Source organism: Cynoglossus semilaevis, chromosome 9 (genome assembly GCF_000523025.1).
Source record: "Cynoglossus semilaevis isolate Cse_v1.0 chromosome 9, Cse_v1.0, whole genome shotgun sequence".
Taxonomy (NCBI): Eukaryota; Metazoa; Chordata; class Actinopteri; order Pleuronectiformes; family Cynoglossidae; genus Cynoglossus; species Cynoglossus semilaevis.
The window spans coordinates 13,268,591-13,296,028 of NC_024315.1; the positions used below are offsets into that span (position 1 = coordinate 13,268,591).

The 27,438-nt window shown below is 37.8% G+C and overlaps 6 protein-coding genes and 1 long non-coding RNA gene across 8 annotated transcripts in view; 6 read left to right on the forward strand and 1 right to left on the reverse strand.

The window, feature by feature from the left end:
- Positions 1–2,777: 2,777 nt before the first annotated feature.
- Positions 2,778–5,585, forward strand: LOC112487532 (uncharacterized). The gene is made up of 2 exons (XM_025058868.1): positions 2,778–3,516; positions 4,086–5,585. The coding sequence occupies exons 1-2, from the start codon at positions 3,386–3,388 to the stop codon at positions 4,696–4,698; spliced, it is 744 nt and encodes a 247-aa protein (XP_024914636.1). The 5' UTR covers positions 2,778–3,385; the 3' UTR covers positions 4,699–5,585.
- A 139-nt stretch (positions 5,586–5,724) lies between these two features.
- LOC107989019 (uncharacterized) lies at positions 5,725–7,341 on the forward strand. The gene is made up of 2 exons (XR_003050695.1): positions 5,725–5,810; positions 5,923–7,341. It is a non-coding gene; the product is annotated as an uncharacterized LOC107989019 (long non-coding RNA).
- On the reverse strand, positions 7,195–8,908 carry smdt1b (single-pass membrane protein with aspartate-rich tail 1b). The gene is made up of 3 exons (XM_008317338.3): positions 8,718–8,908; positions 7,630–7,779; positions 7,195–7,467 (listed from the first exon to the last, which is right to left on the reverse strand). Exons 1-2 carry the CDS (start codon positions 8,877–8,879, stop codon positions 7,642–7,644), a joined length of 300 nt encoding a protein of 99 aa, XP_008315560.1. The 5' UTR covers positions 8,880–8,908; the 3' UTR covers positions 7,195–7,467; positions 7,630–7,641.
- Positions 8,909–10,151: 1,243 nt separating this feature from the next.
- Positions 10,152–12,385, forward strand: LOC107988066 (CD209 antigen-like protein C). The gene is made up of 6 exons (XM_017035114.2): positions 10,152–10,382; positions 10,650–10,739; positions 11,152–11,244; positions 11,358–11,491; positions 11,637–11,737; positions 11,858–12,385. The coding sequence occupies exons 1-6, from the start codon at positions 10,298–10,300 to the stop codon at positions 12,003–12,005; spliced, it is 651 nt and encodes a 216-aa protein (XP_016890603.1). The 5' UTR covers positions 10,152–10,297; the 3' UTR covers positions 12,006–12,385.
- LOC103383984 (CD209 antigen-like protein E) lies at positions 12,219–14,083 on the forward strand. Its single transcript, XM_017034956.2, has 6 exons — positions 12,219–12,225; positions 12,670–12,759; positions 13,205–13,297; positions 13,411–13,544; positions 13,687–13,787; positions 13,884–14,083. Exons 1-6 carry the CDS (start codon positions 12,219–12,221, stop codon positions 14,029–14,031), a joined length of 573 nt encoding a protein of 190 aa, XP_016890445.1. The 3' UTR covers positions 14,032–14,083.
- Positions 14,084–14,557: 474 nt separating this feature from the next.
- The window catches only part of LOC103383983 (centrosomal protein of 95 kDa), a 13,219-nt gene continuing 338 nt past the window's right edge, over positions 14,558–27,438 (forward strand). Inside the window, exons 1-23 of one of the 2 annotated variants that reach the window (XM_017035520.2) lie at positions 14,558–14,791; positions 16,087–16,215; positions 16,476–16,583; positions 16,733–16,846; positions 17,123–17,231; positions 17,753–17,871; positions 18,016–18,245; positions 19,271–19,340; positions 19,681–19,748; positions 20,016–20,194; positions 20,288–20,411; positions 20,534–20,624; positions 21,530–21,678; positions 21,889–21,981; positions 22,311–22,449; positions 22,708–22,877; positions 22,973–23,047; positions 23,184–23,336; positions 23,805–23,951; positions 24,085–24,156; positions 24,301–26,370; positions 26,924–27,106; positions 27,312–27,408. In XM_017035520.2, coding sequence (XP_016891009.1) covers positions 14,767–14,791; positions 16,087–16,215; positions 16,476–16,583; positions 16,733–16,846; positions 17,123–17,231; positions 17,753–17,871; positions 18,016–18,245; positions 19,271–19,340; positions 19,681–19,748; positions 20,016–20,194; positions 20,288–20,411; positions 20,534–20,624; positions 21,530–21,678; positions 21,889–21,981; positions 22,311–22,449; positions 22,708–22,877; positions 22,973–23,047; positions 23,184–23,336; positions 23,805–23,951; positions 24,085–24,156; positions 24,301–24,471 — 2,535 coding nt within the window. In that variant the 5' untranslated portion in view covers positions 14,558–14,766 and the 3' untranslated portion in view covers positions 24,472–26,370; positions 26,924–27,106; positions 27,312–27,408. Of the gene's footprint in view, positions 14,792–16,086; positions 16,216–16,475; positions 16,584–16,732; positions 16,847–17,122; positions 17,232–17,752; positions 17,872–18,015; positions 18,246–19,270; positions 19,341–19,680; positions 19,749–20,015; positions 20,195–20,287; positions 20,412–20,533; positions 20,625–21,529; positions 21,679–21,888; positions 21,985–22,310; positions 22,450–22,707; positions 22,878–22,972; positions 23,048–23,183; positions 23,337–23,804; positions 23,952–24,084; positions 24,157–24,300; positions 26,371–26,923; positions 27,107–27,311; positions 27,409–27,438 lie in introns of both variants that reach the window. The other variant, XM_008317334.3, reaches the window with a different exon arrangement.
- Positions 27,353–27,438, forward strand: part of LOC103383981 (beta-2-glycoprotein 1) — a 1,830-nt gene continuing 1,744 nt past the window's right edge. Inside the window, exon 1 of the mRNA XM_025058484.1 lies at positions 27,353–27,408. Coding sequence (XP_024914252.1) covers positions 27,353–27,408 — 56 coding nt within the window. The remainder of the gene's footprint in view (positions 27,409–27,438) is intronic.

The window sequence follows — 27,438 nt, forward strand, 5'->3', positions numbered from 1 at the left end:
CTGGAGAAGTGAATCTCCACAGAGGTACACATACCACTCCAACTTCAAACGAGGTGACACACCGGGAAATTCTCCCAGCCGTCACTGTTCAGTGAGTCCAGACCGCAGAAAGCTGCCTGAGTCTTCTGTAGCGCAACACAGTCCGAGATCCCTGTCCAGAAATGGGACTCAGACCCATTATTCATCTCACGGTTCCTCTCGTCACCCATCTCGACACGCCTCTCGACACACATCAGGCAGGTCCAGTCCGTCACGCAGGAGAGGGTCTACAACTTCTAGAGCAGAATCTCCCACAAGGGTTTCCTCTCACAGACGCAAAGACTCCTTTCAGCCTTTGGACCAAGATTACGTTGCTCATGGGGAATGCACCAGAGAGACAGGAAGTCCATCACAAGCTTCAGGCAAACACAGCTTGGATTCAGAGAATCTCTACAGGAATCTAGAGTTCCTCTCTTGCCAGGAGTCGTCACCATCCAGTAACATTAACGACACCTTTAGCCCCGCCCCGCAGAAGGATCCCCACAGCCGACTTAGTCCTTCTCAAGGCTCATGGCAGGGGTCGGCACACTCCTTACTCAGTCTCCCAATATCTCGTGGCTCTTCCTCATCAAGACTTGTTGTGGACTCACAGGCACCAGGCAGTACAACAAACCATGTTGCAGTCACGGACACTGATAAGGGTACGGAGGGTAACAATCAGATCGGGGGTGGAAGAAGCAGTAGCAACTTGAGACGAGGCATGGACGCATTGCTGACCTCTGAACCCAAGAAGGCTGATGTTGTAACTGAGGATGTGAGTGCTGTGAAACCTGATATTTTACAATTGTAAGATTGACTGTAGAACCATGTGTGGGTCATTTATGCTGAAAGCAGTAGTCAATAAGCACAAGGTCTGTTTCATTTTTCAGATTCAAAATGTTAGCAATGGACTGAAGCCACTGTGTTCTTTACAAGATTAAACAGTGTCAATACTGTAGTTAAAATATTGGTGTTTAAAGGTTGAACATAAAGAAGTTTTGGATTAATGTGTAAAACATGTATTTGTTTTCACTATAAACAACCAACAACCATGCTTGTAATTGTAAATAGAGATACTACTACTACTACTACTACTACTAGTAATAATAATAATAATAATAATAATAATAATAATAATAATAATAATAATAATAATAATAACACAATTGATAATACATTTACCATGACATTTTCTCTGTATTTCTTTATGGTAATCTGAGGTGGGCATGACCATGGAGGACTACATATCTCTGGCTGCTATTCCACTGATCCAGCTGGAATCAGAGGAAGAGGTTTCTGGTCTGAAAAGAAGGCACCAAAGTCCCAGCCCATGCAGGGACAACAGAATCAGAGCATACAGGTCAGGACTACGATGTGGTACTGGTTAACTGAAAAGCACATGTCCATCTACAGCTGAAAGACATGTTTAACAGTGACGGAATGATTTAATAATGAAAAAGCACTCAGAGGTGTGAATGTACCTGATTTGGATTCTGAAGGGAACAAGACGAAGTGGATTTTTACGGTTCAAGGCTCGAGTCGGATGAGAGGGGCCGAGTAAGAGAGAGGGGGAGAGACAGGAAGTGTCGAGACTCTGAAAATGGACGAGGATCTCGGAGACCATCAATGGCGACCTGTATTCAGGTACACTTGTGTTTGTTTTGTTTTTTGTTTTTGTTTTACCATTCAAACATAATGAACAAAAACAAACCACTTATTTGTCTGTTGACATTTTTTTACAGAGTTCAGATGAAAAGCACGGTGGAAAACACAGATCTTCAAAAGTGGAGGACGTTGCTTCCCTTGAGAATGTGGACACACAGGTGAACTCCCAAATTCGAAGGATATGTTGCCACATAATTCATATAAAATTTGGTAAATTATGTCAAAGTTCCAAACCAGGGGTTTAAGACCACTGGCCTGAGGGGAGTTCTGCCCTTGACCTCAATCCAGAAGAATCTTTCCTTGCTCTAAGTAATTGTTTTACAGTACTATGTATATATAATCATAGTCACATGACTGAAGTCTGCAATAAAGTAACACAAAACTAGAGGACAAAGTATAATGGTGCAGAGGAGTAAATTATAAAACTCTGAAGGTCATCCTGGTGGAAATTATGGTTCAGGGGGAATAGTTGGTCAAAGCACAGGGTTTGGAATTTTTTCTCTAGTTCCGATTTTGCTTTACCTCAGGCGCCCTTCTTACAGATGCAGCCGGCAGCAAGAAGTCATTAGTTAGCACTCCATGTTTTAGGGCAACTTGTCATATGATTTATCGTCCTTATTTATAGTCTGCAGGATAGTTCAAGCCAATGTATCCTGTATTCTCAGCACTGCAGTGTCACACCTTAAACAGCTGAGCCAGCAGATGATGACTTGTTGAAATTTTGTATATTCCAGTGCAGCAATGCACATGCACATAGATTTACATCTCTAATAAAAAACAATGCTAAAGTATGTACGACAGCACTTTGGTGACATTCTCCTTTTCTTTCTCTCCCCTAAATATGTGTTCTACCCAACATGATATACGGTGAGTATTTTCTGTTGGTTTTTTTTTGTTGTTGAAAAGCTCCAACACCAGCTGCTTGTCTAATAATGGTTCCACCAGTTCCTCTTCCCTCTGCTCATTAATTACTCATTAATTAACTTTTATAAAACTTTATTCAAGGTTTAATGTGACTACAAAACTCTGTCTTTTAATGTTAAAGTTTGAAAGTGTTTCTCACCTTTGAGGCTTTAAGACTTGTGCCACTGACTCTGACTCTGTTTCCTCCAATATAACAAGCTAACCACATTAAAATGGTTTACAAAAAAATGAAGGGTTGGATGTTCAGGCTGGATGAACATGGAAATGTAAGTAGAAGTCTATTTTGTTCAAGTACCACTGTATTAAACAATGTTGTAGCTGCATGTGATGGCATTACATTAAAGGGTTATTCTCTTTAATTGAGCAATACTTTGCTTTCTTCTCAGTGGGTGAAACACTGGTTTGTCCTGTGTGATTCCTCACTCCGGTATTACAGAGACTCAGCAGCTAAAGAGGTATGACTTCATGAAAACCAAGGTTTATTACTGAAATAATATCTGACGTTATGCTGTCATTTGTTACTGAATACTGCACACAATGGAACAATTTCATTGTCCTGCAGTCAGATGTGTACGGAGAACTGAACCTGACGTCTTGTTTAAATGTGTCAGACTGTGAAGTGGAGAAAAACTATGGACTCCAGATACAGGTGTGTGTTTTTTTAGTTGGTCGTACAATACACCAGTGGGGTTGTACCTACCTTCTTTCCACATCTTAGCACTATGAACACACACACTGACAACTTGTTTGTGTGTGTGTGTGTGTGTGTGTGTGTGTGATGTTGATCTCCCCACATTTTTTTGATCTCCTTCAGACAAAGCAAACTGTGCTCACTCTGTCTGCTGTGACCTCCAGACTTCGGCGGAACTGGGTGAAGTTACTGAAGCAGGCGATCCAAAATAACAGGCAGTAAGTCTGACTTTATTTTATGGGGCAGTGTTGAACAGGGGAGTGAGGTATTCAGTAAACATACATACTACCATGCATTTTATAAATTATGACTAGGGTCTAAGTACTTTATTTGAATTGTCCTACAATTGACCATGTCTACATTTCTGAATGTAATTATCACCTCAGGATAAACTGATTGGTTATTTCTACCATGTGAATTTGCCACAGGGTACCTCAGTCTTCTTCTTCTACTTCTTATTTTATATTGTCATGATCCAGTCAATGTGTTCTGAAGATGGCTCTGTATGCAGTACAAATGTCTCAATAAGTCATTCTTAGTTCAGTACAAATGTCTCAATAAGTCATTCTACAACAATAAGTCATAAAGTATATGAATTTTCAGTGTTTAGTAAAATCCATCTATGACAAACAACATTCCTGGATCTAACTTGTATTTTTTTAAATGTATTTTATTCACTGGGAAAGTTTAAAGTTGCTATGAAGGAATGCACACAAGCCCTGCTCTACACCATCCATCCCCTGATGTGAAACTTTACTCTTCTGTCTGTCTCGACCTTTCTGTCTAGCCAATCAGACACCTGCAGTGAGAAAGAAAACCCGCTCTCTTGTGGACTGTCGCCATACCAACCTCGCAGACCTCTCACCTGCAAACCTTCCAGCACCACAGATACAAACTCCCATCTAGCCGATCACCATCTCTCGGACTTGTCTCCGGCCTGTCAGAGAGAAGAAGGGGAGGGCTGGGACCGAGAGCAAGCAAAGCGTTTGGAGGAGAGGAACAAGTGGTTTGAGGAGGGGGTGCCCTTCAGTGAGATGGGCAGCAGGTGGGACTTAATGGAGCTTAAAAAGGGGACTTTACCTGTGCCTGTCATTGAAACCATGGACTCAGAAGTCAACAGGAAATGGACTGAATTTGAGACACAGTCATTCAGAGACATGTCTGCGCAGTCTCTAATTGGAGCTGAGGCATATGTAAGCACCCCACATGAATCACAATCTCAAGTTACAAGTCAGAACTGTCAGTCAAGACTCAGCCCCAAACAGGCTGATCCAAGTACAACTGGTTCAAAGCAGGACTTAACTAATTTTAGGGGGAGTCTCCAGTCTATAAACGAACAGACCATTCAAACAAATACAGGAGAAATTCAGCAAAATGAGGTAAGAAGGAAGTTATATTGAATAATGTGAATGTAAAATTGGTGTTAAATATATTTTTGTTTTCAAGGCCCTATCTCTTCAAAAACAAGTTAACAATAATAAAAAGGAATGTGCAGTCATTGGGACTGAGACGGACAGCCCGTGTGGCCCACGGGCCGTCTGTGGAGCCAAATTCAAAGCTATGGAAATAGCTCATCAGAACGCCCTGCAGGAGCTGCAGGAGAGACACAGGAAGGAGATCATGGAGCTGGAGAAGCAGAAAGACAAACTGTTACAGGAGGAAAGACAGGCGGCTGCAAACGGTAAGACAGACAAAAAGACTTGATTTATTCTCTTTCAGCTGCTCCACTGGTGATAATCTGTCTCTATTTTACCCTGACCTGCCTCTACATCAATGACATACATGTCCTCCATAATATATTCATAAATTGTCTCTAGAGTCTTCCTCTTTTCCTCCTGGAATTTTTAACAAAACACCAAATCTCAGTCTTCTTCAAACCCAGCAACACCATCTGACAAAAACTAGTTTACCCCAAAGACAGAATACCACACCACAAACAGAACCATGTTGTTTATACCATACAGTGTAGTGAAGATTGTCCTCTCAAACAGCCACTGTACAAGTGCACGCAACAACACAGGAGAGACAGCTGTTCAGGCCAGACTCCAGTTGCTCTCTTTAAGGACAAAGGACAAACCTTTGAGGATAGAAATACACATGCCTTTGACAGATGGTTTGACAGAGGAGTAAAGGAGGCCATTCACATAAACATGGAGAAACCCAGAGTCAACGGAATCAGCCACTGTTGTCCTGAGTTCTCACGCCAGAAAATTCAACTCTATTTCACCAAACAACACAGACAGACTGGAGGGGCACAGAGCCAGGTTTGTCCCTCAGGTGGAACCAGTCTCCACGTGGCCTCAAACAACCCCCCCCATTTAAACATCACAATCACAATTTTCTGCCTTTGGAATAGGGTGTGGTCACCTTCTTTGTTTTATTAATGAATAACTTAGATACTGACCAACCTATTTATAATTAAAGCTATGAATGCACTGAGAGCAGCTCACAAAGAGGAGATGGAGAAGGTCATGAAGTTGTCTGGAGGAGATTCATCATACAGAGAGCACATGTAAGTTTGCCATAGGAACTCTCAGTGCAAACATGTTCTACGCTCAACTGTGACCTCTATCACACTTTCACAGCACTCTACTGTATTTCCTCACTTTTTTGTCTTGTCTTAGGCCTCGGTCTGCAACGTTAAACAGTGAATCAGATTTATTATCGCAACACTATTCTTCGACCTGCCTGGAGTTCAGCTCTAAGCAAACCTACAGGAGCCATGACAACAACCTCAGGCCCACGGAGAGTGAGCTGGTGAAGCTCAGAAGAGAAAACCAGGTGTATACACAAGGCTTAGTGTTTTTTTTATTAAAAACTTAGTCATTAGAAATGGGTTTTTATTATCAATATCATAAGATGTATTAATATTTATAGGGAGTCCTTACATATTTGTGAAAATATAATTGTCTTTGAAATATGATATCTTTCTTCAGGATCTTAAGGCCAAACTTGTAGAGGAAACCAGCCGCATGCGCTGCTTCATTACAGGTCAAAGAATGGACATGGTGTGTCAAAACAGAGCTGAGCACACTGTGTCAGAAGTAGAGGTACTGACAATAATTTGCTGTTGAGATATGCAACTTCATGTCATTGGAATAAAAATGTGAATTTAATGTCTATAAGACATGAGTGCAGCTGAAGCCTCTTTATTAATGCACCCGAATTACTTTGGCCACAGGGAGAAAATGTCACTGCTGTAAAAAGCTAAATTTGGCTGAATGTGTTATGGGATTTTAAACCCTTTCTAAAACATTGTTGCAGCATTTCAGGCCTTTGTCTTTTATCCTAATTAGTTGGTCCCTATAGTAACTGCAGAGATTCATTTTTTATTTGGCCTCACCCTGTCACACCGAGTATTTGCAGACAGGGCCATCTACTGACTATCAAACACATTCCACAATAGTTTTCTTTACCTTTTACATCATTATTTATTGATTTACAGTATTCTGCGTGACTCGGTTTCTGCATGTGAATAGAGGTCTGTTTGTACCAGTATTTATTTAAAAGTGACAATTCAATATGTAATAAAATTTCATTTTATTTTATTGATGAAGTCATGTATTATATTCCAGATGCTACTAAGAGCAAAAGAGAATGAAGTGGTCCATCTTAAAAAAGAAATCAGCTGCTTGCAGAGTGAGATACAATCTCTCAAAGGTATGTTTCATAACTTGAACTATTATGCCATAAAATTAGTAAAACCAGTTGAATGTCACAGTTTGTACTGACATGTGTGCTTTTCTGTTTAAACCCTGGCTCTAGGAAAATGGGGCAGTCTTTGACAATGCTGAACTTCAGGAAACAGTTGCAAGACAAAGCTGAGCAACAATGACCTTTACATTTAACGCAAAATAAGGGCAAAAAATGTGCACTTACAAAAACACATGAAATACTTTTTTATCCATATGTAATTTATTTTATTTAGATAGATGACCAAATGGAAACAGGAGTGATGGTGTATCTAGTAGTTGATGTTGTAGCTACACATAGTATTAGAGTTTACAATTATTTCTAAAAAGAAAACCCGCAAAAAAACATGATAAGTAGCAGAGAAGTGTGGAGCCAGATGGATGGAGGTAGAGGGGTATGCTTGAATGTCAATCAACTCATCCTCTGCATCTTTCTCATGCTGATTGATATGCTTTCAGTCATCATTTCAAAGCACTCTGTGAAATGTAGGAAAAGGAAAATGTAAGTGTAATTTGTTGCCATGTGTCAAACAGTTATTTAACAATCTGTACACATTAAATACAGATAGTAATAGTATTGGTAATACAGTTGTCCTACAGAACGATTTTTAGGGTTGTAGAAATGGCTGTAAACCTGACCATTTTTGTAAATCAATCATCATCATCGTCATCCTCAGGGACAAAGATGTCGTGTTCCTCCAAAAGGGCCGCAAAGTTCTTGCTGATCAATGTTCCCACGTACAGGAAAGGCACAACAACTACTGTCATGCGGATAAGACCAAATGGTGTCTGGAAAACATGACAGATATCATAAAGAGGATTAATGCAAAGGATAAACAGAAAGAAATTGTATCTTTTAAGATTCATAAAGACAAACTTGGTTCCATCTGTATTCGTTTTGATATTCATAAAAATTTGGATTTGCTTTCAAAGGAAACTATACAAATGAGAGCTCAAGTGAACAGTTTAAGGGGAAATGACCTAGTCTAATTGTAAAACAAATGTTTTACATCTGTGTCCAGTTTGTTTTTCTAGCTTTAACATTTCTCTCTATAGTTTTCCCTCTGACCATTTCCCTTTGATAGACGTCCCAGTTTCCTCCTTGAAAGCAAAACTTGTTTATGGAATATACGTTGTATTTAGCCGCTCTGATATCTTCTACAGAAAACAGGTATAAACCACTTCCCAGGTACATAATTACATAACACGCCATTTTAATATGACAACATTCACAGTTATTTTCAGTAGCACTTAGTGACACTGCGTGCATTTGGTTGTAATGCCATTCTAACAAGATCACGAATGCACTCAATCGACACCGCAGAATTCGACCACCACTGCGGCATTTTACTGTGGGGGCATTACTATCACAGTCTGGCCTTGAATGATTTCGCTGCTAATGCCCTGAGAAAAATACAATACCGACATATAATCTAACTAACGCTTAACGTTTGTTATATTTAAATTGCGACTAAATCATTAAAACTGGGACGCCAACCGAGTATTTTTACATATTTTTAAAAATAGTATATATCTTTGGTTATTACTTCCTGAATGTTCTCGTCCTTCATGTAAACACCCTTTTCATTGGTCGATTTCACTAAGTCAAGGCGCTATGGACCTCTCATTGGGTACATTTGGTGTCACATTCGCCGAACGTCCCGCCTACTCGATGAGTCACTACATGGTTTTCCTGGTTTTCTGTAGGTTGGCAAACATATACTTACTTTATCGGGTTTTGGTAAAATTGCCCCCGATGACGATGATACTGCCGTTCGGATTTGAGTCACCCTGGATATCTCTGTCGATTTCATACCGGTGTTACGTCTCACTAAGATCTTGTTTCGGGTAGGAAGCCGCAGTGCAAGACGCAAAACGTTGGCCGCCATTTTTACCAGTATTTGTGATCGTGAGGGTGGGGCTTAAAAAGTGCTTTATTCTGGTCGTTCCTTTCTTCTGACGTTCGATACGTAATACAGTTATTGCTGGTTTGTTTTGGTAAACTATTTATTATTAAATTGAATTTATTATTATTTTACATGTAATTGAATGAAATATATAAATAATAATAATTACAGTCAATAATTACAAATAGTCCTATTTGTTGTAACTACACTGTCGTGACAGCAAAGAAAATTACAGGGTTGTTTTCGTGTCATACTGTAGAGGCATTTTGTAAACAATTGTGTGGCTGTAAATTAAGCTGTAATTAATGTGTTAAGTTTAGTTAAGTTTTCTTTGGTCATGGGGGTCTGTACTTATTTCTTATAACAAACTGTGACTATATAACATATTTAAACTTAGTATTTCGTGTAATGGAATGAAACTATTAGTACTGATACAAATGGCAAGTTAGAGATAGAAAAGAGTTTTGTTTTAAAGTTAATTAAAAAAGGGACTTCTTCAATCTAACCCAGCATTCCAGAAAAGAGCTGGAATAACCTACCATGTAGATTTAAAAACTTTTGGATCTGTGAAAAGATAGTAGCTCTCTGAGTCCTGTCAGAACTCCCTGCTTCACAAAGATAAATGAACATACTAAATTTCATTTAATATTCATTATATACTCAGTTAATTGTATACATTTCTTTATTTAAAATTTTCATCCTTATTTAAATTACTTTTTTTTTTACTTTTTAGACTAATACCCCGTCCCCTGACCCTGCTCCTCAATGACTTATCCTGCTGTTGAAGGAGTACTTTAAAATAATGTGCAGTACACATTCAGCTGATATATTGGTTTGGTCAGAGTGTGTAGTTTTGTTTATAAAACCTGAGCCTATTCTGGAGTTTACATCTCTGTTGACTTTAAGTCTATATGTAACATTTTGTAAAACTTTGGTCAAAATCCTGTTTTATAAAATCCTATAAACAACTTCTGCTGCCTCCTGGTATTGCTGTTTCAACATTCATGTGAAACAATAACCAGAGACATATAGACTTTGATTTTACTGTTTTTGAAAAAAATATTTTTATCAGTATTTTTTCAAGTCAACGTCTACTCATTTCAGGTGACCCCAAGGTTGACAAACACTGCCATAGAAGATGTTTTTTTTTTTTCATTTTCTGTCTGTTTATTTGTTGCAGACTGAAAATGTCATCAGTAAGAATGTTTGTTAAAAAATAATAATAAGGAACTACAAAATAACCAAAGAAGGGAAGAAGGGTTCTTGTGGTTGTTAGAAAGGGGTGGGGCCAAAGAAAAATAAAGAAGTTTATTATTCAGGAAATAAGACTGCACGGATTCAGTCATTTTGGTGGATATTGTTCAGTGAAGTTACACAGTGTAAGGCAGTAAAAGGTAACAATGAACTATATGAATCAGTCTGCAACATCATCTGGAGGTCAGAGCTCAAAGAACCATGACGATGGTGTGGGTCCTGTCAAATCAGGTAAGACAGAAATCATTATAACTGAAATAAAGTTTCCTATCCTTTATTATTGATTGATTGATTGATTGATGATAAGAAGTAGTTTATTACTGAACACAGAAAATAAACAAAAGTCAAGTAAAGCTCTGCATTTTGTAGGTGTTAAGTGTGAAATACGTAGATATTCAACTTCAGTCTAACCCAGCATTTCAAATCTTATGAACCTATAAAGTATCTTGCAGATGTGAACAGATATGACTGTGCCAACAGTGTAAGTTCTGCTCTTAGGAAAGACACTCCTAAGACTGATTGGTGTGAGCTTCGGACTCCTGTGTATTCTCCAAGCTGCCTTAAATGTTTCTCTGCGTCTTGTTCATAGTAAGTGGTTTCAAAATATTTGGTCTGAAATTATTGACTGGTTTGATTATACTTTCTGAAACAGCAAATGAAACTTTCTAAATATTTCCACTGCCTATATTAATGAGGATTTAACATGACTGCAGTCATGTTTTATATCATTTTACAGCATAATGGGGTAAAAGGTGATCATTCTCATTGATGTAATTGCTTTCAGGATAGTACTTTTATGTATTCCTTGCACTCACATGGAAAAGACTTAATGACTTCATGGATGTTTTTACACAGTTGATTAAAAATCAGTGTAGGACGCGAATTGAAGAATTAAACAAATAACTTACAATAATTCTATGAAAGGTGCTTAGAATAGAGAAGTTAGGGTGAGGAAGTGAAGCGACTACAGCTTGTGAGGTTTTCTTTTCATTTATTTGAGGTCACACTAATGGGAAGACGTCACCTGTTGAAGGAAGTTGCAAAAACCTGACTGAAGATATTGATAACCTGAAGACTGCACTGCTGCACATTAGTAAGTAACTGATCGATTTTTATTTCAGTTGGGCCCAGACTCTTGACATCAGGCTCTTTGACACTAATTATTAAGATTCTACTTAATAATTCTTCTTAATAATTCTACAACAGATCATCAAGAATGGGTTTATTTCCAATGTAGTTATTACTACATTTCCAACATAAAGAAATCCTGGCAGGACAGTAGAGATGACTGTCTGAAGAGAGGTGCAGATCTGGTGATTATCAACAGTAAAGGGGAACATGTATGTATGTGTGTGTGTGTTTGTTGCTATTTATGGATATTAATAAAAGAATCTCAGAGATGTTTCTATGACATCGCCAAAATGTTTGAAAAACGAATAAATTGTAAACTCCTTTCTTAATACTTCTGTTTCATTCTGCAAAAAGGACTTCACAAGAAAATTATTTGGTTCTCGATGGATTGGACTAAGTGACACAGATGGAAATAGGACATGGATGTGGGTGGATGGCACTCCACTGTCACAAAGGTTCACTCCTAACCCTTTTATTCTACTGCATCTCCTCATATACCATATAGGAAAATGAATATCTTTCAATACCTCCTGCATCATTTTCTATGTATTAATGTCTGCATCATTGCTTTCCAGTTACTGGGGCTCAGGGGAACCCAATAATTCACCGGGGAAGGCTGAAGAATGTGTGGAAATAACGTTTGACCATGAAGAAAAGAGCTGGAATGACCTACCATGTAGCTCTAAAACCTTTTGGATCTGTGAAAAGATAGTAGCTCTCTGAGTCCTGTCAGAACTCCCTGCTTCACAAAGATAAATGAACACACTAAATTCCATTTAATATTCATTATATACTCAGTTAATTGTATAAATTTCTTTATTTAAAATTTTCATCCTTATTTAAATTACTTTTTTTTTTACTTTTTAGACTAATACCCCGTCCCCTGACCCTGCTCCTCAATGACTTATCCTGCTGTTGAAGGAGTACTTTAAAATAATGTGCAGTACACATTCAGCTGATATATTGGTTTGGTCAGAGTGTGTAGTTTTGTTTATAAAACCTGAGCCTATTCTGGAGTTTACATCTCTGTTGACTTTAAGTCTATATGTAACATTTTGTAAAACTTTGGTCAAAATCCTGTTTTATAAAATCCTATAAACAACTTCTGCTGCCTCCTGGTATTGCTGTTTCAACATTCATGTGAAACAATAACCAGAGACATATAGATATTGATTGATTGATTGATTGATGATAAGAAGTAGTTTATTACTGAACACAGAAAATAAACAAAAGTCAAGTAAAGCTCTGCATTTTGTAGGTGTTAAGTGTGAAATACGTAGATATTCAACTTCAGTCTAACCCAGCATTTCAAATCTTATGAACCTATAAAGTATCTTGCAGATGTGAACAGATATGACTGTGCCAACAGTGTAAGTTCTGCTCTTAGGAAAGACACTCCTAAGACTGATTGGTGTGAGCTTCGGACTCCTGTGTATTCTCCAAGCTGCCTTAAATGTTTCTCTGCGTCTTGTTCATAGTAAGTGGTTTCAAAATATTTGGTCTGAAATTATTGACTGGTTTGATTATACTTTCTGAAACAGCAAATGAAACTTTCTAAATATTTCCACTGCCTATATTAATGAGGATTTAACATGACTGCAGTCATGTTTTATATCATTTTACAGCATAATGGGGTAAAAGGTGATCATTCTCATTGATGTAATTGCTTTCAGGATAGTACTTTTATGTATTCCTTGCACTCACATGGAAAAGACTTAATGACTTCATGGATGTTTTTACACAGTTGAATAAAAATCAGTGTAGGACGCGAATTGAAGATTTAAACGAATAACTTACAATAATTCTACGAAAGGTGCTTAGAATAGGGAAGTTACAGTGAGGAAACAGGACTTTCCAGTATTGTCAAATATGAAAAAAAAGTGACTAGAAATGGTGAGGTTTGTTTTTTTCATATGTTTTAGGTCACACTAATGGGAAGACGTCACCTGTTGAAGGAAGTTGCAAAAACCTGACTGAAGATATTGATAACCTGAAGACTGCACTGCTGCACATTAGTAAGTAACTGATCGATTTTTATTTCAGTTGGGCCCAGACTCTTGACATCAGGCTCTTTGACACTAATTATTAAGATTCTACTTAATAATTCTTCTTAATAATTCTACAACAGATCATCAAGAATGGGTTTATTTCCAATGTAGTTATTACTACATTTCCAACATAAAGAAATCCTGGCAGGACAGTAGAGATGACTGTCTGAAGAGAGGTGCAGATCTGGTGATTATCAACAGTAAAGGGGAACATGTATGTATGTGTGTGTGTATTTTTTTTCTATTTATGGATATTAATAAAATATATTTCTATGACATGGCCAAAATGTTTGAAAGGCCAATAAATTGGAAAAGTGAACTCATTTCTTAATACTTCTGTTTCATTCTGCAAAAAGGATTTCACAAGAAAATTATTTGGTTTTCGTTGGATTGGACTAAGTGACACAGACGGAAATGGGTCATGGACATGGGTGGATGGCACTCCACTGTCACAAAGGTTCACTACTAACCCTTTTATTCTACTGCATCTCCTCATATACTGTATATTTTGCATTATTTTCTATATATTAATGTCTGAAATATTGCTTTCCAGTTACTGGCACTTAGGGGAACCCAACAATTTTGAGGGCAAAATTGAAGAATGTGTGGAATTAAAATTTCAACATGAAGAAAACAGCTGGAATGACCAAGTATGTGGAGATGAAAACTTTTGGATCTGTGAGAAAAAAGTGGCTCTCTGAGTCCTTTCAGAACTCCCTGCTTCACCAAAATAAATGAACATACTAAATACACTTTCTGGTTTCTGTACCATTTTTTTTTCAATTTGCGGCATAGAAATAGGTATACCTAATGTTATGAGGCAATTAATGCATATTTATTCATTATTGGGACCATTTTAATTTTCAAGATTTTACAGAATGTATTGCTTTCGTATGCTACTTTTGTTCAATGGCAAAAAGAATTTTAAGCATAAAAATGTCTAGCTACCTATTTTTAGGCAACTTCATTTGATTATATTCATTCATTTTGTAGAACATGACTTTCAGGATTATACCATTACCCTAGTATAATACTTCTGATCGCAGGTTGACACACGAAAAAGTTTTTTTTCTCAATTTTAAATATTATGAAAAACCTGGGACCATTTCATTTTTATTCAGATATTTTCATGTTGTTATTAACAGTTGACTATGGCATATTTAATGTCACTTGCATTATATAAAATCGTCGATAGATGGCGGTACAAACCAATCCCAGGACACTTCCGGAAACAGAGAACGAGCGTAATGCCCAATCAAACAAGACTTCAATTTTAAATGAGAACTGATACTTTGTTCTGTTGTAATACCTAAAACCAGAAAACCGACCTAATAACTGACATCTACCATCAAGTCTTACATATCTGAGGAATACATTTTATCCAATATCTGTTGGATGTTGAGGAACTCCAGCTGCCTCTGGCCGACAGCTGTTTGATGGGACCTCAAGAGGGAGAGAAGGGTAAGTCTGTCGACACTGTCTGGATAAAGCTAACGACACGTAACGCTTATTCAAAGCTAAACGTTTTCGCTACTTGCTCGCACTTAACTCTCACAAATACAAGACAATTAGCGGATTCAGTTTACACACATTTTGTCATACATACGGTTTAATGGACGTAGCTAATGCCGCTAACAAAACCTGAATGAACAGACCGAGGTAGAAGCTCGTTACTTTTGAGTTTACACAGCATTAACATTCCTGTAAATCAACTGTTGTGCATTTTTGGTTATATAAGTTTTAAAGTCACTCGGGCTCTCGGCACTCTGTTTTCTACTAAGTGAACATCTACTTTTTTCAGGAGTGTTTTGCTGTTAGGTCGACTCAGTGTCCGTCTATCAGAGCGGTACAAAAGGACGAAGACTCCCCGCTCCTTGAGTTCAGTTTGCCGCGGACACGTATTTATACCTCAAACAAATGTTCTGCTTCTACAGCAGAGGGAGCTGGAAAATGTCGAAATAAATGCTAATTTACTATGTAAAATGACGAAGATATTTGATCCTACACAACTGTTTCACCTACAGTTAAATGTGAACAGTCTTTTTCTTACTTTGTTTATATGCCCGGTAAAGTATTAATTTACTACTGTTTTGTAATTCTAAGTGTTAATCATACAGAGCAGGATGTCTTAATAACAAACAAGCAGTGTTTCAAGCTTGCGTTTTGTAAACGTGTGTAGTAGTGTAATTATGACGTGCTTACCACCACCTGGCTAGTAGAGATAGATGACTAAATGCATATAATTTAGTCAGATTATAGAACATATCCTGAAATAATATTTTTGCAATTTTCTTAGAGGAATGGAGGATTCTTTTAACTCATAGGACACTGTCTACACACGCAAGTGAGAGAAAACTGCTTGTGGGGTCATTGGGTGGATATAGATCTCAAAATCATGTGATGTTAAAGAAAGAGTGAAAAACAACTCATGTGAGAATACTTTAAAGAACAACCCCCAACAGTCAGCACAAACTGTGTGTCTGTTATTAGACAGTGACTCTGGTTCATTTGACTAGCCTACACAGCATATACGATTTCGTTTATAAAAAAAAAAACTGAATTGGCCCCAAAACTGTCAAGAAATACCTCTAACTACTGGTTTAGATAAGAGAAAGACTAAAGAAATTACTTTTTTTATTATTGCTGTCTGGTATGCATGTCTATACGAAGCTATTTTATGGAAATAGTATCTACACCTGTGTAGAAACAACTATTGAAAACACAAACCCAAATGTTTCTTTTTTGTGTGTTTTTAGACTGGGTGGATGTGGCAAATGATCTGTTCAACAAGTGTCACGTGAACCTGAGGCTGAGGAAACTGACAGATTGTGATGCACAGGTGTTCACTGCTTTGTATGAGAACATTTTGGGGGAAAAGGTTCCAGGTAAGTGCAAAACACCCAGCCAAGGTCAAAATACCTTGACCAAAACAAGTTCATTTTAAAGCAAAATGATGTTGTTATAAGTGGGAGAGAATACTATGAGGTGGCCTTTTTGTTAGCAAAGATGTGTAAGGCTATTGTTACGGGTTCTCACATAAAATAAAATAATAAAAAAAATAGTACATAAATTACCATCATACTGTGTTTTGTCCCATTGCTACATTTACTACTACATTAATTACTATTGTAATGTTCTGTTTTAGATTATATTGCAGAACCATGCAGTCAAGAGGACGATGTTCACAATGTTCAGTCTGTAATTGATTCCCTCTCTCTGGATTACCTTCAGATCAGCCTCTCACACATAACAGGTGCGTGCTCTTCATTTGTTACCATGGTGCATCATTGACAGTATCCTTAACATGAAATGTTCATGTACACAACTCAATGAAGATCATTTTGATCCCATATTTATTCTTTCTGTAAACAAGGTCCTGATTATAATACCATGTGTTTGCAGGAGAAAATGTTGTCAGGGGAGACAAGGAGTCTATCAAAAACCTACTGGAAATCTTCGATGGCCTTGTGGAATACCTCAATGAGGAGATAAATGAGGAGTCACAGATAATTGAGAGTGAGAAGATCAACATTTCCTTAACTTTATCAAAATTTCTGACAGTGAAAAATGAACACAAAGTGCTATCATAACACATTTTTGGCATAATACTTCCTCTTAGCTTTTCTTTGTTTTTAAGTCATGCCAAAGACCATTAACATGAAATGCATTGCAAAACAGACAATGGTCGATATATGGTTTTGCAGAAATTAGGCTAGTTATTAATTATTTCACATCATCGAAGATAAGTGAATGGATGTTTTTTTAAGTATTCTGTCTGTTTATTTGTTGCAGGGGAACAGACTGACAAGTTGACCGAAAATGTCTTCAATCAAAGTAACGAATCAACAAGCTACACTATCAAAGAGCACAAGGAGGGAGTGTCTTCACCTTCCACTGAAGAGTAAGAGCTCTAAATCAACAAGCTCATAATTTCATATCATAAATCATTCCAATCTGTATATTTTCTAAAGTGTAACACATTTTGTCACTATTTTATATGGGCTTTTTGACTTTTGGCTTATATTGTGGTGTAGTTACACTGGACAACTGTCCAATCCCAGGTTGCATTTTAGTTCAATAAACTGTTGTCAGTTGAGTTGTTCGTGAGATAATTCAGCTTCAGTGTGTGGTTGTTCGAAGCTGCACATCCTGTTGACGCAGTCAAACTATCCTAAGTTCTAAGTGCCTTGTAAATATTAGGACGCAAGTAACATCACAGTGAGTGTTAAAGTGCTGTTGCTGTTTTGATTAGTAATGTGTAAGAAATAATCAATTATCACGTGTTCTGATTTGAACAATATTTTATTTTTTAATGTAGATAGTTGACTTTAATCTGGAAAACAGAAATGTGAGTGCATGCTTTAAAGTGTTATTATGTCAGTGGCTCTGTTTATAAAATACTAGTTATTTGTCTTTACTCAGGTCTGTTTCCCAGGCCAGTAAAAACTCCCTTAGTCACTGGAACAAAGAGACGGATCGACCTTCTGTTCCAACATTTGGGTCGGAGGACACTCCTTCCATGTTTACAGGCAAACAAGAAGGTAAGACACAACATGACCAGCTACACTTCGCAGTGAGTTATTGCATACACAAACAAAGTCATGCAACAGGTACACACAACAGGTTAAACCTACAGAGGCGCGTTAGTCTTTTGACACAATGACACTATTTTTCTTTTTTTTAAGGACTGGCTTCTCATCCTCATGCTTCAGTAGCCATCGACGGCTCTGGTCCTTTGGATGCTCAGGATGCTGTGACTGAACCTGTGCACTTGGCTGTTGCACTGAAGCCTCCCAACCAGAGTCAAACTCTTTACACACCACAGACAGACTCTCGCCCTCTCATGCATACTGCAAATGGTGCTGGTGTCAGTTCTGAACAAACAGAGGAAAGTTTGAGGAATGTTTCAACAGAGGTACGTTCATAAAATACATGAACTGTGGAATGATCAACAAAAGTCTTCTCTCTCATGGGGGTTTACACACCTGCACAAACAGATTCAAAATGAATGAAGCAAAATCATTTGCATTAATCAATTGTATAAACCACTGTAAATATTGCTGCATATATGACTTAGTTGGCTTTTAAAAGAGAATGAAAGTATCTTGTGAAGACATTCAGGACCACCCACTCAGAACAAGACCAGAAAAGGAGTGTCACCTGTAGCTGTAAACATTGCCAGGGGTTATTGAGATCAACAACATCTTAACGTTCTCAAGTCTACTTTCAGAGCGTTGAGTGGGTTAAAGTAAGTATTTGGGCTGAATGTTTCCTATTAAAAAGAGGGGTGGCTGGAGCCAACTCTCAGGATCAGTTGGATATTGGTCCAAACTTTAAGGATTGAACATGGAAACAAAGCAACTACAGCCCGTCCGATCTGATACCTAAACCTAAATTCTCAGATTAACTTTATGCATTATGCTGTTAACAGGAAGACTATCACCTCAGTAACAACAGTCCGTAGCATGCTGCAGGAGAAAAGAAGGTATCAGATTGATATCGGTATCGGCAGATACTCCAAGTTGCAGTATTGGGTACATGGACACGGACATGCACCAGTTGTGCATCAAGCCGTTCCTATTATAAACTCATGACTAGAGTGTTTGACCTTTTCATTTCACAGAAAGGTTGTGATGGACTAAAGATAAAGACATGCTTTCAGTGATGGTTATCATTAACACGTTGTTATAGAAATAACTGAGTCTAAAACCTCAAGGGCAATTTAATGTAGGCAACTGGACTCACGTCAAGTAAGTTGAAGATGTTTCGCCTCTTGGATGAGTTTATATATATATACCTCCACATTCTCTAGGTCAATCACTGACGTGCACAGTCTGTCTTTATCTGATCTTCCTTTGTAGCAGATACGTCACGTACACATGCACTGCATTTTTCATTTTGTTTTTCAAATGTCACTTGTAATTTCTCCTTGTCACAAAGATCCCCAAACCAGCAGACCAGACCGCGGTTACCAATGGATTCCTGTCCCCTCCCTCTTCTCAGTCAGCAGGTACGCTAAATGAAATGTGACTGGCCGTTTGGAATGCTATAGTTTACGTGGATTTGGTTTCCTCTGAAAGCATGTGTTGAATCAGAAGTAATGAGGACAGTAATAATGACATTTTTAGCTGTTTGCTGTTGTTGAACATTGAATAGGATCAGAATTGACAAAGTGAACATTTTTATTTCTCCAAATAGTTTCAAATCAAATGTCCTTTAGAGCTAGTTATGTTGTAATGATGGTTACATTTGAGATCATTATTTAATAAAACTTGAACTTCTTGCGTTGTGCGTGTGTTTGTGTTTCTGTGTGTGCCACAATCATTTTTTGCTGATGTTCATTTTTTCAGATGTGGCTGAGGAGTCCTTACCCAGTCATCACAGAGCTACAGCCAGTGTGGTGGAAGACTCACTTGGGGTGAGACATTATTATGCCTACATTGGTGTCATTTTTACTCAGATGTTTCTGTGCAAAGTGTGTCCGTGCTGCCAGATATAGATTTTTTTTCTTTTTTTACTTCCTATGTTGTTGAATATGATCTATTTAATAGAGCTATTCATGTATGCTGCAGATATTTTTTATCCTTTATTATTAATGCTTTTATTTATTTCCAAAGTTCCATTCATTCTTTTGCAGAGCTAATTTTTTAGTAAATATTGATTTTTTTCTTGTTTTTTTTCTCAGCAAACCAACACAGTACCAAGATGGTCATTATTGCTCAACCATCCAGATGAGTGTTTTATACCCGAGCAGAATGGTGCAACGTCCACTTCTCCACCAGACACTGATGAAGAAAGAGAGGACTATCTCCGTAATAATAGAATATTTCAGGGCAAAAGGTCTCATCACATGAAAGACCACAGGTAAGTCTAGATGTTTCAGATCTGTGGTCAGTTGTTGTTGTAGTAGCCTTTCTTTTCCTTGTTGTCTGATCTTGGTATTATTTGACCCAACAGTAAACTGCCAGAGGAACGTTTCAAAGATCCTCCGTTGTATTGCAGACAAAGAAACAGGAAAGCAGAAGAGGAACTGCATCTTATATCTGAAAATCTCTCTCACAGGCTTGAGGAACTAGATGAGGTTCTTTGGGGATTTTTTTAAAATATTTTTGGTCAACTGATGAACCACATGATGTTTTTCTTGAATATGTTCTGTGTCATGTTTGCTTACTGTGTGTTGCGTCACTGTTCTCGTTTTTAAAGATGCTTAAACGGGTTCTTGAAGAAGCAGGAGAGGACAGTGAGGTCAGAGAAGCTGACACGGAATGTCACAGGAGTTCCAGAGGGCACATGGGTACCAGTCTTTTTTTAACATTACCGTCAAATGGGCTCTTTTTTGATGAGGTCCTCTGGAAAGGCAACTATGTTGGGTTCCACTATCTTTACATTAGTTTTTTTCTATATACCATAATAAAGCTAAATATGTTTATTTTTAAGTAAGAACTGAGAACTGAAAATGAGCACAAGCCACTCAGGGTCTCATGAAAGGGCTTAGGATTTAAGCACAGTTCTTTATTAGTTTAGACTCAACGGCACAAATTACCACCGTACACAGGGATGCATGAACATGATACGTAAACACACAAAGATGTGTAAATTCACGCTCCATTTATAACGTCAGTATTCCTTCTTCTGTTGATGCTAACGCCTCAACCTTCTCCTACAGAATAGAAGAACTGTCATTTTATAACGATGTCATGTGAACATGCTTGAGAAAGATATGTGTGTTAATGGAGACATGTGACTGATTCGTGTGCAGTACGAGCCTGACCTGACTGCATGCTGTCAGCAATGACATTCACCTTCTTACAGCATCAGTTATGTTTCGCTTCATTGTGGATTATCTCCTCTGATGATTCCCTCCCACTGCTCTGTGGAGCATCTACATTCAAACTACACTTGGCATTTTTGTACATATGCATTTAGTCACTATTAGAATTTATAGTCTGACTGTACAAGAACAGTTTATTTTTAAGCAGTAAATGATGCCGAACAAGAACCAAAAAAATAAGCTGGTGGTGGTTTCTGAAACAATGGCCAATGACAAGTATATAATCAAATAATTCTATGAGTTTAGCCACATTTAGAACCGCCCACAATATCTACTGCATGTACTGGTTGAGTGAAAAGTAATGGATATCAACCAGTTTTAAGGAGCATTTGATTTAACATTCACATAACCGATGTTCTCTCCATCAGGTGTTAGTTTCTTCCTTCCCGGAGAGCCAGAGAACGCAACGGCAGCGGGTTCGAGTCTGGATGAGAGGAGACAAACCAACCTAACAGTTACTGATCATTCAAAACGAGACAAGTCTGGTCACAAACCGTCCCACAGAAATCACATTAAGGTAATGTGTTTCTTCAGATAGATCTGTACAGATAAAGCACACCAAGATACTGCATCTGTTGTGTTTCATAAACTCTATATATAATTATTTGTACTGTGTGACAGCTTAAAGTGTCTATAGAAAAAAATCTCTGTTTCTATCTGAAACAAGTTCATTCTTAATAAAGTTAGAAATAATTTAATGGTCAAGTTTTAGTTTTACTTTTTTCAGCATCCACGCAATAAAGCCTATGAGGAAGAACTGAAAAGATTTGAAGACAAAAAGCGAGCAGCACTGGACGAGGCTCACCTCACAGCACAGGAGGTTGTAAGTGTTTTGTGTTTTATTTGTCCTAATGTATGAATAGTTTTCATTTCACTAACGCCCTGTTGATGTCGGCCTTAAATACTGATAAAACTTTGTTTAGCCCTTATGGTCGAACAGTTTATAAATGCTAACTTTATTTATATAATCAGATTAAATAAGATAGAACATAATCCCTCAGGAGTTCCTTTTGGAAAATTAAGGACATATTTACATAATGTACACATATGTGTAATAAAACTAAAGATTTAGTAAAAGGACATTAATGCTCCGGTAATTTGTGTTTTCCTCAAGAACAGATTTAATGACAGGCATTTTTGCGTGTGCAGGAGCAGGAGTACTGTGAGACCATGGAGAAGGATGTCCCTCAGCTGTTCTCAGGTAGCAAGAAGGTCCACCGCAAGTCACGTCAAACACAAACAGGCTCAGTAATGAGACGACATAATCTCCCCAGGAACGCTCCATCCAGTGAGTTCAATCCTGAAGTATATTTGCTACAGAAACAGATGAACACATGCCTCTTTATTTCTACATATATATTCTACAGTATCAGGTACACGAAATGTTTGAATATTTAGGTGGTGCACTTCCTGGCCCTGAACTCAACCCTGCCTGTGAGATGGGATTTTCTTTTGTTTTGGCATGTTTATTTGCTTCTTTTTTTTACAGGCTTTAAAACATCTTTGTTTAAATTCACTACAAACTCGTTGTTATTTTGTTCTTCAGTAAATGTTCGGGAGAATGAACTCCTCCCTGTGCTCCTGAAAGAAATGCCACACCTCCAGATTTCCCCTGAGGCCCTGGGTCGGATGTGGGAGCAGCAGCTGCAGCAGGTGGACAGACTTCACTCCATGTCTTTGTCTCAAAGCCAGAATCACCATAAACTCATCAGTCAGGTTGGATTTGAGGCTTTACCAGTTAAAACAAATATTTATAAATATGCAAAGATTCCTTGGCTGGAAAAATGTCTAAGTCTTGTCTCATCCTGAAGCTGGAGGAAGAACGGAGAAAACATGACTTGCTGGTGGAGATTACCCGCAAAGAGCGAGACCACAACAGACGTTTGGTTAGTAACGGCCCATCAACGTCTTTAGTCTTGTCGTTATTATGGGTTGCAGATCATGTTGCTCAATTAGTCCAAATTTTGAAAGATGAAATACCTGTGAACAAATGACGCTGACAACAGAATGTTCATCTCTCAGAGGGAGTTCAAAGAGCACATCCAGCAACAAAGGTCGTCACAAAATCGACTGAAAGAACAGAGACAGCAGATCGCACGGGCGAAGAAGTACCACAGAGAATACCACGTCCAACACCGCGCTCGTTTGATGAGGGCACGCACTAAGGAGGAGAAGGTGGGTAGTAAGGGCTGCTCTCATTCTGGAAAGGCAGACATTGTTATTATTACGATCGTTTTTTTTATTTTATTTTTTTTTACATGGTATTGTAAAGTAAAATGTTGAAACTATTCTCAGATGTAATTGGAGTAAAGCAACAGTTTATGTTGGTGAACTGTCCCAGCATTTTATTAAAATAAACTATTATAACTCTTGGTGTAATCAGTCTTTAACTGGGAGGCTGCAGCCCCTGGTGGGCTGCACGGGTAGTGCAGTGGTGTTGTGAATCCATCCCATACATTGTAGAAAACGAGTGAATGCAAGGAGAAAATGTTATCGGATAGATGGAACACACTTTTAGCACCATGTATACTATGTCTATTTGTCCCCGGAAGAATCCAGTACTGAAATCACAATCATTTATTAGAGACGATTCATATTTTAATTAAAGAGACAACATAATGAAGGTTGTGTGAATTGCTTCAGATGTTTCAGAACCTGTTCAAGGAAGGATTGGAGATTCAAAAAGCTCGTTTGAGAGAACAGAGGACCTATGCCAAGGAGCAGCAACTGGAGAGTCAGAAACGTCACCAGGATCGCATGACGTCCATGGAGAACTACTACAAAGACCAAGTAGGAGTCACTCTTATATACTGGCTTTACATGAATGTACAGTATATATGAGAGAGAGAGAGAGAGAGATGTATATAACAGGGATCACGTATCATGTATAGGAATGCTTATAGTGACATTTCTTTTCTTTCAGTTTTCACTGTTGGCTGATAGACTTGCACAAGAGCAGCAGGAGATTCAGGTTCGGAAAAAAGCTCAAGAAAAGGTAAACTCAATCCTGCCTTGATTATATTATAAAATGAAATATATTATGTTGCTAAGTTAGTAGAGGTTAGTAGAGGCACAATTACTATTACTATTATTTTTATGATTATAAACTTTAAAAAGCTGTGGTCCTGTTTTCTTTCAGGCACTACAGAAGTTGAAGCGAGAGCTGCGCTCGAGGATGGAGCGTGACATTACTGAACTGCAGAAAGTCATTGTCCGAAATGATGAAGACGACTACTTTGAGGATTTAGAGGTCCAGAGTCTGCGAAATCGGATCAGCAGGGCGTCTTTCAAGACAAGCCCCCGTCCTTGAAGGGTGAACAGGGTTGTTGTTCCTAGTTGGATGCAACAGTGAACAAATACTGTTCATACAACTTAAAGGTATGAGGTACCGAGGGCTGAGCACAGATGTAGAGGAGACACATTGAGGTCTTCTCAATGTCCTGACTGATCATGAATGGAAAAGAAATATGCGACCAAGTGCAACCTTTGACTAACTCTTTCTCACAGCTGCTATGTGTTAACTCCATTGGACCAAGTCACTTTTTTAAATGGTTTTATTATTATTATGACATTCACAGGAATTCAGTAAAATGTTCTTCTTCCTGCCAAACAGGGACCACATTAATGCAAAGTTAGTCATCTGCAAGGTGTTTAACCTCATTTTTATCCTCATGTACGATGTCTTCCTTAATATTTTAACCATGCCAGAAGAGTATTTATTTTTTAACTTTATTGTTGTTGATTGACATGGTTTGTACTTAATGATCAACAAAGTGATGATAATCATGTGAGAAATAACGTCTCTGTTTTGCATGCAGATTTTGAATTGTTTCTTCAGGTTTTTGAAGTGTGAAGTGTTTTTCTGCAAAAAGTGTGATATTCAAAGGTTCAATTCCCTGTCTGTTTGAATAAGTAATCAGGCAGCCAAAATACTAATCACGTAAAAACAGGCAGGAGCATTTTTATAGTACTCTAACACACGTGTTGTTGGCTGCACTTCTTAGTGCACCCTGGGGGTTTCAGTGGTTGGTGAACACACACTACAGTCCTGCCGAATCTGGGAATCAAACCAGCAACTCTAATTACAAGCCCAATCTTTTACTGCTATTTTGAGGACAGTCGGCTACAAACTACAGTGACAGCAGTTTAGTTTTATGGTTGAGATGTAGTTACAGTAGAGTTTTGGTGCGTCAACTAAAGAATTGCTCATAACTACAGTCAATTTTATACACAATCTCATGATTTTGGAAAAATTAAAATAATTCAAAATAAAATCTTAATTTTCCTCCTGTAGTGCTTCGCCTGCTGTTTGTGGGTGTTTCTGTTTGAACTGTGTATTTTGTCTTCAGCTGTTGAAATCCTGAATTGGGTTGAGATCAGGTGGCTGAATTATAATAACAAAAAATAAAACAATTCATTTATGTAGCATCTTTCAAAACACTCAAGTAATGATTGTGCAAATAGCTGTAGATTGTAACCTTCTTTACAAAGATGAGCTTTGAGTATCGACGTAACAAATAGGGTGGATCATAACCATAGACCAGGGGTCGGCAACCTCGACCACTCAAAGAGACATTTGGACTGTTTCGCACAGAAAAAAAACACTGAGAGCTTAGTCAATAAATGTCCAAATGTTCAATTTTTTTATTGTAAATGCAAAATATTCTCTTCAAAATTTCTAGTACTTTAATATTTTTGGATTTGTAATTGGATTTGTAATCCATTTTCCCAGCGTGGATCTGTTAGTTTATAATTGATAATTAACTTAATTGATATTAAGTCGTATAAAAAGTGTCACATTTTTAGAAGGAATATAGACAATGAGGGCTGTGTTAAATTTTTCATAAAACAGTCACACAAAAAATAGATCTAACTTATTTTCCTAACAGCAAATAATGAGGCTTCTTGTGTGTCTAAACTTATAACTTTATCACAGTTGTGTGTTTGCTGCTGTCAAATCAAGGTTATTAACCAACACAAGGTAAATATACAGGAATAAAGACCTTTGGTCCAGATCAATAACAACTCTCATTGGCCTCTGATTGGCTCACAATACCCTCAAAAAAAGCCTGACCTAGTCCTTATATGCTGGCTCTATTCTGGGTACTTGATGTAAAAGATTTCACCAGCTTCAACAGGATGGCTCGAATTGTGGCTTTGTTTCTCCTGTGCCAAATACTTTCACCCACAACTGTTACATCTAAGAAAGGTAAAAATACCACATGTGAATGATTATTATTGATATTATGTTTGAATAGGTTTGAATGTTTTCATGTTACTGAACTTTGCCATCGTAGACTGATTAGACATATGATTTTTTTTTGCTGCGGAATAAATGTCATACATTTCAGTCACTTCCTGAAAGAAACTGCATCATGATTTCTTATAGTCTTTCTGTTAACTTTTGGCCATCCTATATGTGCTGCTATTTTGGAGTTCTTTTAATTTATATTAGCCATTTCTTATTAATACTATTAATAAGAAATGGTCTAATGCGTATACAGAGGGGGGCGGGAGGAGTATTCTGATTTCCTCTCACATACATGATTGTAGATCAGATTCATGGTTCTCTCACTGGTGTAGATGTTGTTTGTCACCGTGCACAGACTAACCAGTCTAGACTGGAATAGTGATATTTCCTTATTACATTCATCAAAATACAGAACATTTACACAACCTTTTAAATCAAACATGACACAACAGTTTTGCTAACGGGTAAGTCTTTTACCCTAAACATTTTTTTTTTTTTTTTTTTTTTTTAGTATGTGGCCGTCCACCGGTCACTGATGGGATTGAAGAGTCAGCCATAAAACGAGTTTATGAGGTTGGAGAAACAGTGACCCTTACATGTGGGCAGGGTTACAACCCATCAACGTCACATGCGACACAACGCGTGACCTGCACTGGCACAGGGGAATGGACCCAGTCAAATTTGGCTTGTTCTCGTGAGTTTAAACCTGGCTGTTTAACATATTCATTTTCATCCACACTGTACAAAAGAAAATAGTTCTAATTATTCCTTTACAAAAATGTAATTGCAATATATTGAAGAATATTATGTTATATAAAAATATGGCTCCACTCCAGCAGTTTATTGATTGATTGATTGATTCAGTGTTGTTTGTCTTTTTCTGTTTCATTTTTCTTCAGCTAAAATGTGTCCGATTCCCCGACCATTGCAGCCTTTAGCAATGGGCAAGACAGAGGCTCCTTTCAAGACCGTACTTAACTACACATGTGACAGTGGGTAAGACTGAATGCCATTAAGAGTCACTTT

Bases quoted from the DNA above. Each gene is read 5' to 3' on its own strand.
- smdt1b (XM_008317338.3), bottom strand. From the start codon at position 8,879: ATGGCGGCCAACGTTTTGCGTCTTGCACTGCGGCTTCCTACCCGAAAC. The intron at 7,780-8,717 runs GTAAGTATATGT...CATGTTTTCCAG, and splicing joins TTTTACCAAAACCCGATAAA to ACACCATTTGGTCTTATCCG.
- LOC112487532 (XM_025058868.1), top strand. From the start codon at position 3,386: ATGTTGATCTCCCCACATTTTTTTGATCTCCTTCAGACAAAGCAAACT. The intron at 3,517-4,085 runs GTAAGTCTGACT...CTTTCTGTCTAG, and splicing joins GCGATCCAAAATAACAGGCA to CCAATCAGACACCTGCAGTG.
- LOC107988066 (XM_017035114.2), top strand. From the start codon at position 10,298: ATGAACTATATGAATCAGTCTGCAACATCATCTGGAGGTCAGAGCTCA. The intron at 10,383-10,649 runs GTAAGACAGAAA...TTCTGCTCTTAG, and splicing joins TGTGGGTCCTGTCAAATCAG to GAAAGACACTCCTAAGACTG. The intron at 11,492-11,636 runs GTATGTATGTGT...TTCTGCAAAAAG, and splicing joins TCAACAGTAAAGGGGAACAT to GACTTCACAAGAAAATTATT.
- LOC103383984 (XM_017034956.2), top strand. The intron at 13,298-13,410 runs GTAAGTAACTGA...ATTCTACAACAG, and splicing joins GACTGCACTGCTGCACATTA to ATCATCAAGAATGGGTTTAT. The intron at 13,788-13,883 runs GTTCACTACTAA...ATTGCTTTCCAG, and splicing joins GGCACTCCACTGTCACAAAG to TTACTGGCACTTAGGGGAAC.